The sequence below is a fragment of the Manis javanica genome, chromosome 1 (genome assembly GCF_040802235.1).
Source record: "Manis javanica isolate MJ-LG chromosome 1, MJ_LKY, whole genome shotgun sequence".
Lineage (NCBI taxonomy): Eukaryota > Metazoa > Chordata > Mammalia > Pholidota > Manidae > Manis > Manis javanica.
The window spans coordinates 92,010,569-92,021,642 of NC_133156.1; the positions used below are offsets into that span (position 1 = coordinate 92,010,569).

Sequence of the window (11,074 nt, forward strand, 5' to 3'; positions counted from 1 at the left end):
CGTGAAATAGATTAGTTATTTATTATCTGCTACATGCGAGGCACTATACTTAGTACTTGGGATAATATCACATTGTTTCTTACAACCACCTTACCAAACAGATGCCCTAATCCTCATTTTCACATGAGAAATCTGAAGATACAAAGTAATTTGCACACGGTTTTTCTGATTCCAAAGCTGTACATATGTTTTCCTACAAGTTCACCCTCAAATCGCAAGTGAACTGCTCCAGATAAAACGCTATTTAGTGATGTGGAATGACGGCTAACAACCAAACTCCTTTCATCACTAGGAAGAGTAACGAGGAGTTACCATCACCAGTAGACTCAAGGCTTCCTATGCATTTCAATTTTTCCCGTTAGAACATCATCATATTAACACTAATAACCAAAATGCCAACTCTTTGAAGATGAGCAAAAATGTTTTCTTTTAGGATATCTATAGCAAACAGTACTTTAACAATTTAGAAATATAAAGAGCTTTTAAAAAGCTGTCATATTTTGCTCCTCTTCCCCTACAACCTTTTGACCTCATCTGTAGCCTCCTAGTACACTGCAGGTGTTCAAGAACTAATTGAGTAAGCAAGCCTTTTTCGATAATGTCCTAACATTAACAACTCTATATAACGAGCACACCAAATCATTGCAACTCAGCAGTTATTTTCATTAGTCATTTGATAAAAAAGCATAACAAAGTTTGGTGACGTTTTAGTATTCAGCCTACACATGTGGTTTTAGTCAATGTACCAATGTGTTATTACAAGGAACTAGACAACCACTTAACTAATTATGTGGAAATCATTTGTCCGGTGCAACTGCCCAACAAATCAAGTTCGAAAAAAACATTATGCTTCAGTTCAAAAGTAAAAAAAAAAGTGAGCTTATTCATCCTTACTGTATTTTATGAAAATGAAGTTAGCTGCTTAGTGTCTCTAACAGTTACATCTTACTTCCAACAGAAAATTCAAGCTGATAAATGGCCAGAATAACAACCTTAGATATTTATAACGTTCAACAGTTTGTGATACTGTAAAAGTTTGTTCACACTTAATTTAATTTAACCTTCACCTGTGTGGTACTAGAATTCTCATTTTATGGGCAACTTAAGTTCAGTACCAGTTCACACATCTAGAAAGTGACAAATGGGATTCTGTTTCAGTCCAGTGCTTCAACAAACTCAAAAGTGATCTAGAGTATTGTAAGTTTGCCTACTGCCAACTAGATATTACAAGAACGAAGACGAAGTACTGAAGTTCACTCCATGCCAGCCGTAACCGCAGCTCACGCACTTAACCTTAAATGGAGTAATACGAACTCAAGTTTGCTCTATATGCACTGGGAATTATAATTGCACAGAACTTTTATTTCTTCCAGGTACTCTATAAAGTAGTCTGAGCCCTACCAGGGAACCCTTTCGAGGTTACCAGAGGCTTCGAAAGCCTCGCCTTGGGCTGGATGGGGCGCGGGGCAGGAGACGGACTGCGCACCTGAGTGCGGAGCTCCTGGTTGGTGCTCTCGGCGCTCTGGTACAGCCGCTCGGTGTGATGCAGGAGCTTCTCGATTTCCCGCACCTGCCGCTTGCAGCTTCGCAGCTCACGTTCCAACTTCTCCACCTTACGCCTCAGCTGGGCCAGCTCAGGCTCGGGGGAGGGAGGTGGTGACAGTGACAACGAAGGCGACGGCGCCTCGGAGGCCATGGGGTCTGGCGCGAGGCGGCCCGTGGACGAGGAGGAGTTGCGCTCAGGCTGAGGGGGTCGCCGACTGACCCAGAAGCCACGAGAGCGCGCCGGCAGCGAACAGCGGCCTCATATCCGCCTGGCCGCTGCGGCCCCTGGCCATAACGCCCGAAAGTTCGTTGTCTGTGTTAGAGAGGAACGGCTGGCCCAATCCGCCCGGCTCTGAAACAGAAAAACTTTATCTGCAGTTGAGTTCCCCACTACCGAAACTGCTGCAGACGCGCTTCAATGGGCTGGCCAGCGAAGCAGGTGCCATAAGCGCTGGGGGCCGTTCCTTGGCTGAACCGGAAGCGATGGCCCAGGCGGTGGGCAGGGCAGAGGACAGAAAGGGAAGTGACGGGAAGCGCAAAGGGCCACATGCTGCACATGCGCAATTCCCGCCAGCTGTGGAGGGGCGGGGCGGTACCTGAGGGCGTGGAGAGCAGCTGGAAAAACGCCTACCGTCGCCCTGGGATGACAGAAGATTGCCACCTTTGGTTTTAGGCTTTTGCACTTGTCGACTTCCAAAAAAGGTTTCAAACTTTTTGCATAGAGTGCACTTCCTAGCTTCTTGTTTCACAGATGAGAACACCGAATCTCCAAGAAATGAGTTGCCAAAGGTTACGGAGATAATGCTAAACTAGATCTAGAACGTAGTGTTCTAGTGTTCTGGTGTTCTGCTTAGTAATTCTGCTGATTCCATGAGGTTTGGTTTGTGCCCCCGGGAAAAGAAAAATTTATTAGGTCTGTCTTTTAGAAAGGACCATCCCTGATGGGAAAATAAGCAAAAAGATTCTGTGGAAGCAGGAGAGAAAAATGCTCTGGTTCCGTGGATTTTTTTTGCTGTTCGGTGTGTGTGAATCTAGCATTTGTTCACCAGCCTTTAAACTGATGAGGGCTTCTTAACACCCCTCCTTCACCAAGGTTAGTTAGAATTAGAATGCTGGGCCTGAGATCTCTGGAGGTCAGCGAACAACCGTATCTTGCCAGTCCTCTGGCAAGCGGCTGTCCTTAAACGTTCGCTGAACACAGCTAAGCAAAAGACCCCAGTTTGATGTCCTAGTGCGCTCTGTGCGTCTTTTGTCCTGTGCACTTCCCGCTTGGCAGTGAGCTCCCCAGCGGGGAACTACCCTCTCTGGGTCCTACACACTTTATTCCTTAGGGCTTAAGAGCCTTTCTACAAGGCACCTTATGGTCAAGCCAACAGTGATCTTTTAGCCATGCCTAAATTCTGACTTCATGCTACTACTAGTCTATACCTCACCTCTGACCATTAGTCTGGAAGAAAAGAATGCCAATTTTAAAAAAAGAGAGAGAAAGCCTTGTGTATAAGGAATTACGTTAACACAGTTTAGTCTAAAATGACTTATTAAACAAATTAGGAGGTTCTTCTATTACATTAAAGAAATGTGGAAATGGGCTGTCCAGAGCTGGTACAGTGGCTCTACCAGGTCTTTAGAGACACAGGATCCATCTGTTTTTCTGCTTTGCTATTCTCAGGGCATGTTGCTAGCTTCCAGGTCAGTTCATAGCACAAAATGGCAAGGTCAAAAGGACTTTCCCAAAGCCACACCCAGTGACTTCTGTTTCTCTCTCACTATCCACCCCTTGCTGCAGGTAGGGCAGGGTATTGTGTATGTGTGTCTTTCTAAGTTGGGCACATTATTCCCTCTAATATAAAGGGGTTCCCTAAGAATGGAAGAAAGAGAAAGTACATGTTGAGTAGGTGAAGGGCAGCCTTTGCCACACCTAGTTTTCAAATCAAAAGGTAGTTAGTATAATGGGCATGGCCCATGCCCTAGAAAAGCGTACTACTTTACAACCTTCACAATTTGATTTTGTTTTTATAATGTTTTTCCTCAGTTATTATTTTGTACATCAGGTTATAATCATACTCCTTAGTTCACAACACATTATCTCATTAACCCACGGACAGTTCTTCTCTTTTGCATTTTTTTGTTTTTTGTTTTCATTTTTCAATGTCACTCGATTTCCCCATTTCCCAGTTCCATTACCTCCTTTTTGCCAATGTGGCTACCCACTGTCACATGTCTGATATTGTCCTTATATATAAATCTGTACTTATAAAATGTGTGCATGTGTTTCTTTTACACAAATAGTATTTGGCTTTAAATCTTACACTGTTTCTTATTTTTTCCACACTGAAAGATGTTTTTAAAATCCACATACATTGCTTTTGGTATTCCAGGGTATACCTATACCACATTTTATTTATCTATTCCCCTAGTTGTCAACATATAAATGATTTCCAATTATCTATTAACACAATCGATATCACAATGAAAAACATTTTCATGCCACTTTACTGACCTGTGCATTCCATTCTTTGGGATACATAGCAAGGCATGTGATCTCTGGTTCATAGGACAGACATTTAATTCCTCCATGTTCCATTAGATTGCTTTCCAGAATAGCTATACAACTTTGTATTCTCACCAACAGTGTACAAGGAGTTCTGTGTCTTCCACATCATCTCCAATACATAATATTTATCACTTTTGTACTTTTAGCTATTTTTATGAATGTAATGAGATATTTCATTGTTGTTTTAATTTGTAATTCCCTGAATACCATGTGTTTGTTGAAATGGCTGTCTGGACTTTCCCTTCTGTAAACTGCCTATTCATATCTTTTTGCCTATTTATTTCTTCTTTTTGGTTTTGTTTTTTTACAGTTCTTTCTGTAATCTAGATATTAATCTGTTAACAGTTTTAGATATTGCAGATATCTTCTCCCAGTCTGTCATATATCTGTTAATTTCATCTATGGTGTCTTTTATTGAACAGAAATCCTTAATTTCTATGTAGCCAAATCCATCTTTATTTAACTTAATTTTATTTTATATGTTTTATGATTTGGGCTTTTGAATTTTATACATGAAGTCTTTCCACACTCTTGAGTTTTCTTCTGTAATGTTATAACAGTCTCTGCTCCAACTGGAGGGATTCAAATGTATTTTTTCCATGTAATGACCTGGTTTTCTTATGATTTCCTCTACAATGCTTTGAAATACTGCTTTTTGCATCTATCAAGATCCCATGTACATGTGGGTGTGTTTCTGAGCTCTCTATTCCATTCCATTAGACTATGCTTATACCAAACCATTTTATGTTCATCACTTTGGTTTGGTAATATGCCTTAGTATCAGTAGGGTAAGTTACCACTCTGCATTTATTTTTCAAAACTGGCTTATTCATGAACTTCTATTTTTCCATATAAATTTTAGAATAAGTTTGTTGAGGTCCTTGAGCAATCCAGTGAAATTTTTATTAGAATTTCATTGAAAATACAGATTTATTTGGGAAGAATTCACATAAAACTTTACTATGGTAATATATCCCACCTACATATATTCTTTTTTTGACTATTAATAGACTGTTAATACCCTTTCAGAAAAAGGTCTTGAACATTGTAAGGTTATTTCCTAGGCACTCCATTGTTTCACTGTGAATGAAATCTTATTTTCTACTATATTAGAGAAAAAGAGTCAAAAAGTGATGGATAGGTTTCTAGCTTGGGCCAAGGAGGTTATTGGAGAAGAGTATATGACATGGGGAGTCTTGATTTTCTTGATTATATTGGGTTTGAAGTGCCTCAGGCCACCCAGTATAGATATTCAGTAAGGAACGAGCACTTACGAAGCTTTGGCCAGTTGAGTGAGTTGCTGCCAGAACAGTTCCAAGCCTTGGTCTCAAGAAGTCTTAGTATTTCTGCTTACTTTCTTGGGTTGCTGCCACTGCCATGAGAAGGACATACCTAAGCATGTCTGCCAGTCTCAGAAGGAAGATGAATGACACATGGAACAGATCTGTTCCAGCTAAGATACTGCACTAAACCAGCCAAGACCAGAGGCCCCAGGAAACCCTCAGAGAGTTAGCAATCCCAGTGAAGATGAGCCAGCCTCTCACCCTCACCCCAACTTATGAGAAATAATCAGTGATGTTTTGGGGTATACAAGCCACTGAGTTTTGGGGTATCTTGTATGTAGCAATAACTAACTCTTACTCGACTTAAATTAAAGCCATTCCAGGAGCCTGTGAGTTTCAGCCAGCTGGAGTCCAAGTACCTGAGCTAGTACTATATTCCACAACAGAGGAATATCATCAATTAAATAAAACCTGATTTATATCCAATTTCCTTTAAAGTACATTCAGTTCAATATTTAGTGAACATTCACCTGTCATAATTTATGTTGGATCCAGTGGGTAGCCAACTCTCCCCTATATGACCGTACTGTTTGATATCACACGAGAATATCTGGGGAGCCATAGCATTTCAATAGTTCTGATTTATTGCTCCCTATTACTTTTGGTCAATTAACCATTACCTGTTTCTTCCCCCTGGAGGCCCAAGGAAAGAATGGATGGGCGTAACTCTAAAACTGGAGTGATGATAAAGAAAAGAAGCCAAAGGAAACTGGGTGGGCCCTTTTTCTCCACCCCCAGCTGAAATATTTACATTTTTCACATTCATTTTATGATTGCATAATGAGTAAAATATTTACTATATTGTAAATTTTTGCACGTTTCCCACCCTTCATCCTAGCGCATTTCCCTAATAATGAGAATGGTGACTCTCCAAGGAGAGTCTGTCTCCCCTGGACTGTTTCTAGGTCTTCATGATGCGAAATTGAAGCATTAGACTAGACCAGTATTCTCCCAAACTCTGTGGTGAAGGACCATTAAAATAAAAAGTTCCAATCCATTGTGGATTGATACTTTTCATGAAATACAACAAAATGTGTGAGAGACTAGGATAGGAGAGAATAAGGGAAGCAAGAAGGGTTGTTGGGTAGCACAAAATGATTCCCTTCGAAGAGTTTTCAAGAGACGCAAGTTGGACTTTGGGTTTTTGTTGTTAAGTTACTTGACTATTTGAACAGTGCTTCTCTGAATGCAACTGGCCAGGAATTCATTAGGTCAGGAATTCATTAGTATTAAAGTTGGGTTAAAAATACAAAAATTGGCAATCATGCATCACTGCTAAATTCTTCTGAGGGTGTCATTGTTTGGTGCTGCCTGTCAGACATCCTATGACCAAGTGGGAAGGTACCTGAGTAGTTCCTTAAAAATCACTCAAGCCAGCCTATGCTGATGAAGTGTCTAATTGCCCACTGGTGGAATATAGGTAATTTTTTTGTCCTAAGCTTGAGCCTGTAAGGAACTTTTATTCAAAATGTTAAATTCATTCATTCTCTCTCTCTGCCTCCAAAATTCCTGGAACTTCAACATTTTCCAGAATCAATTTTAAAAGTGTTTTTGTGGAAGATACTGCTAGTTGTCAACCCAAAAGCCAATCTCCTTTCTTTCTTACAAGAGAACCCAAATTTTGTTCAGGGCGGCCATACACATAACTAAAAGTCTATATTTCTCACCTTTCCTTGCAGTTGGGTGACCATGTGACAGTTACGGCCAGTAAGGTATAAGCAGAAGTTGAAAGGCAAGGCTCCTGGGAAAGCTGTTGCTTTCCAATAAAAAAGAACAGATTCAGCCTTTTGTCTTTGCCGCTCTCTTTCTCCTTTTTCTCCCTACCTGGAAAGTGGGTATTAGGCAAGAGGTAGAGCAGTTGTATTGTACCATGAGGCAGTGTTGAAGATGAATACCACAGCCTAAGGGTTCTCCCAACCCAGAAGGACGAGAGGGTCCTGGGATGTTGATGACATCGTGAATTCTCTCTCTGGACTTCCTCTTAGGTGAGAAAAATTAATTCTTCTAATTACGTCACCATAGCTGGAGTTCTAGTTCATTCAGCCAAGTGGAAAGCCTAAATAACACAGTCATTTTTATGTAGAGTAGTTCATCCACTGTTAGATATCTTCATTTTTAATAAGCCAACTTTTCAATGAGTTTACCACACTAGTCTCTAGATACACTTGATAAACTTTCAACTCATGGAATGACCGCTGATAAAAATGTCACTAAATCTAAGAACTTCTGACTTCCTGGTGCTGTTTTGATTAGCAATGGAAGATTTAATATGCAGAATTTTTCTTGACCATCTTTGACTCTTCCTCTATATGACTGGTGTAGGAAAATGTCTAATTAAGAAACATTTTAGTTGGCTCAGAGATGAAAGTTTTATATCCTTCAACCTTTTCTCTAGAAGTCAAGTATTCATAAATTTCAAGTCTCCAACAAAACATAACTTAAAACTTACTAGGAGTTTGGTAAAGAAATTTTCGTGAATGGTTTCCAACCAGGGTGACACAAAAATGTTCCTGGTGTGTTTGGAAGTTTTTGGCTCTTCTCCTTCCCTTTTGATAAATATTAACCAAAAAGGGGTGTATGGAAGAAGTTGTAACCATGGTGGAAATAGGAGGCTGACTGGGTGTGTGCGTGTGTGTATTTGTATATGCTTCATTTACAAATTGCAACTTGTTACATTTGCAGACAACTGATTCAGGCTTTTACAAATGAGTAGTGAATCGGCTGTGAAGCCAAAATTTTTCTTAAAAAATGTAGTCTATTTTAAAAATGAGTGGCAAATAGTGTACTGAGCACATCAGAACACTCCCAAGAGAAAAGGAGTTAGGATACGCTTGCTGAATGAACAGAAAGAACATGAAGTGCACAAGAGGACCATAGTTATTTACAGGCAGATGGCGGGAGTGGTATAGAACTGTGGAACTCTACAAGCTGAAAAAAGTTATGCGGAACGCTGGGGATGTGAGATTCTGTGGCCCCACTACCTGTCAGCACGAGGTGTGACCAGCATATCACAGCAATGATGCTCCATTTTGCACCTGGCTCTTTCCACTGAGCCCAAGCTTGACCTCATAATCCTCAACTCTTCTCTTTCTTCTTATTCTCCCTATGCTTCATAATCCTCAACACAGCTGCTCCATGTGGCTACAACCAATCAATGAAACTGTCATGTTTGATGATTCCTTAAATTGTCTAGGTAAGAACCAGAGAGTTGGGGGCATAAGAGACCTATGTCTTTCATATGGTTCTGCCCATATCTTCCTCATCTTTATTTCTAAAATCTTCAAGAAAGGTTTTAAAAGCAAAATAAGGTAACATCTAGTTTTTCAACAAATATTTATGGAATACCAGTTATGTACCAGGCATGGGGCTGGACTCTGTGGGTACAATTGTGAGGAAAAATAGATTCATTGTCATTTGCAATCTAGTAAGGGAGACACATTAATCAAGAAATCACACAAATAAAAGGACAATTATAAAATGAGATTACTGGCATTAGAACCATATGTATGATCCACTGAATGCAATTTATTCCATTGAATCACAAGTCTAAAAATGGAATGAAAATTACACTTAAAGGACAAAAGTGCTAAAAATTATCAAAGAAAATAGAGTGAGGGAAGTATCCTTAGAGGTAAGAAGCTAAAGGAAGGACAGGTTTCCTTAGACTAGAAGGAAACAAGAGAATGGAGAGGAAGCAGGGTCTGGGGGCTGGGTTGGGAGCAAGGAAAGGTTGCCCAAGAAGAGAGAGTGTGCATTGCCCTGTATCTGAGAAAGGACCACCACGAGGGCTAGAGATGCAGGGCCCAGGCACGGCTTGGAAACAGAGACATCACACCTGTGGTTTGCCCTGCCTTCATTTCAGGAAATGCCTCAGCCGCTTGCGCCAGGGAACTCTAACTGCCTTCCCCTAGGGTCCACAAGGACTGCATTCCTCCAGCACCCTCCCCTGACTGCCTAAGAGGACTTGCAGACCACCCCCTTTTCCCCACTTTGCTGACTAACGCATATAGTGCTCCCCAGACACCCATGATCCCAAAGGAGAGGGAGAGGATTGACAGCATCCTGGTCAGACCTCCCAGAGGAAGGGCTGTGGAGAAGCATCTCACAGTTGGCTTGGAGTGGGGATTGCTGAATGAATCCATACTAATGCTACAGGAGCCTTCTCCTTCTCTTCCTGCCCTTTTTTTCCCCAAGATAGAACAACAGTTGTTGATAATTCTCTGGTAAAATTAAAAATATTAAAGAATATTAAAAAGGAAATTAAAATCAACCAAAGGAACATTAGAATGCCAAGAATACATATTTACCTTCTTGTTTTCTCAAGGAAGGGCCTGGGCACAACCCTATGATTTACTGAATACATGTACTTTTTGCCTCATTCATGAAGATTTAATGTGAGATCACGATGAGGTAATATTTAATTATCAAAGTAGTGGTATTAATTTGTTGAAACAGTCCCCTGAAGAAAAAGGACAGAATGTTCGAGCCTAATGACCCCTTTATTGTCATCACATATTTATTAGACCTAGTGCTGGAGTTTTCTTTGGAATTCAATATTTCTAGATAGAAAATATTTTAAAAGAAATATTTAAAAATTTTCTTTTAATATATTAAAAGAAAATATGAAAAATAAATTAAGATTCATCTGAATATATAAAGAAATACAAAATTGGGTGTTTATATAGCTCATTAGAGTTACAGAGGACATCAAATAATACAGAATTAACTTGATAAATTAGTGAAATGGTTTTGATGCAGTGGGGATGTGTGGGGTAGTAAAATAACTTTCAGGTAGAGACAGATTAACTAAATCTTAGTTCTGCTATATATGAACTGTGTGACTTTGGGCAAGTTACTTAGGCACTCTGTGTGTCAGTTTCCTCCTGTGTAAAATGGAGATTAAATAATAATAGCTTTCATATAGGCTGATGAGAAGATGAAAAACATTAATGTGTGTGAAGTGCCAAATTTAGAGCCTAGCGTATAGTAAGTTTGCAGCGAATATTAATCATTATTATTTTATTTAATAAATATAATGCTTGCTATGTACCAGGCACTGTTCTAATTACTTCACAAAAATAATTTTTATATGTACTAGGCACTAATTTAAGCACAGTGCAAATACTAACTCTTAATTCTAATCACAATCCTGTGTGATAGGTATTATTATTATCATCATCAGCTCCATTTTACAGATAAGGAAACTGAAGCCCAGAGATTAAGTAACTTGCATAAGATAACAGAGACAGTAAGAGTCAAAGCCAGGATTCAAATTCAGACAATCTGCTTCCAGAGGCAGAGCTCTTAACCATGTGCCATCTGTTCTCCATAGGTTAGCATCATCATTGTCATTGCCATCATCATCATAAACCATACACAGAAGGTGATACAAGAGGCAATAGTGTACATATTTGTTAGTTGATTATTGAAATTTTTCCATACAATAGATGTTTTCATAAAATGTGTATGTCACTTCTGTAAACAGAACTACATAAAGGCAAAAGTGGGCTTGCTAATGAAAAAAGAACATAATGGAAATCATTCTAGAAAGGTTAAAGATTAATAAGACAAAATATTTTTCATGAAATTTAAGGGCTTATTAATAATTCCCTGTATTTTTATGGGATTGCTA

The 11,074-nt window shown here is 39.6% G+C and overlaps 1 protein-coding gene across 2 annotated transcripts in view; it reads right to left on the reverse strand.

Annotated features, from left to right (window-relative positions):
• Positions 1–2,036, reverse strand: part of AGGF1 (angiogenic factor with G-patch and FHA domains 1) — a 55,776-nt gene extending 53,740 nt beyond the window's left edge. Inside the window, exon 1 of one of the 2 annotated variants that reach the window (XM_073234916.1) lies at positions 1,487–2,036. In XM_073234916.1, the coding sequence (XP_073091017.1) occupies positions 1,487–1,696 (210 nt within the window). In that variant the 5' untranslated portion in view covers positions 1,697–2,036. The remainder of the gene's footprint in view (positions 1–1,486) is intronic. The other variant, XM_073234914.1, reaches the window with a different exon arrangement.
• Positions 2,037–11,074: the final 9,038 nt, after the last annotated feature.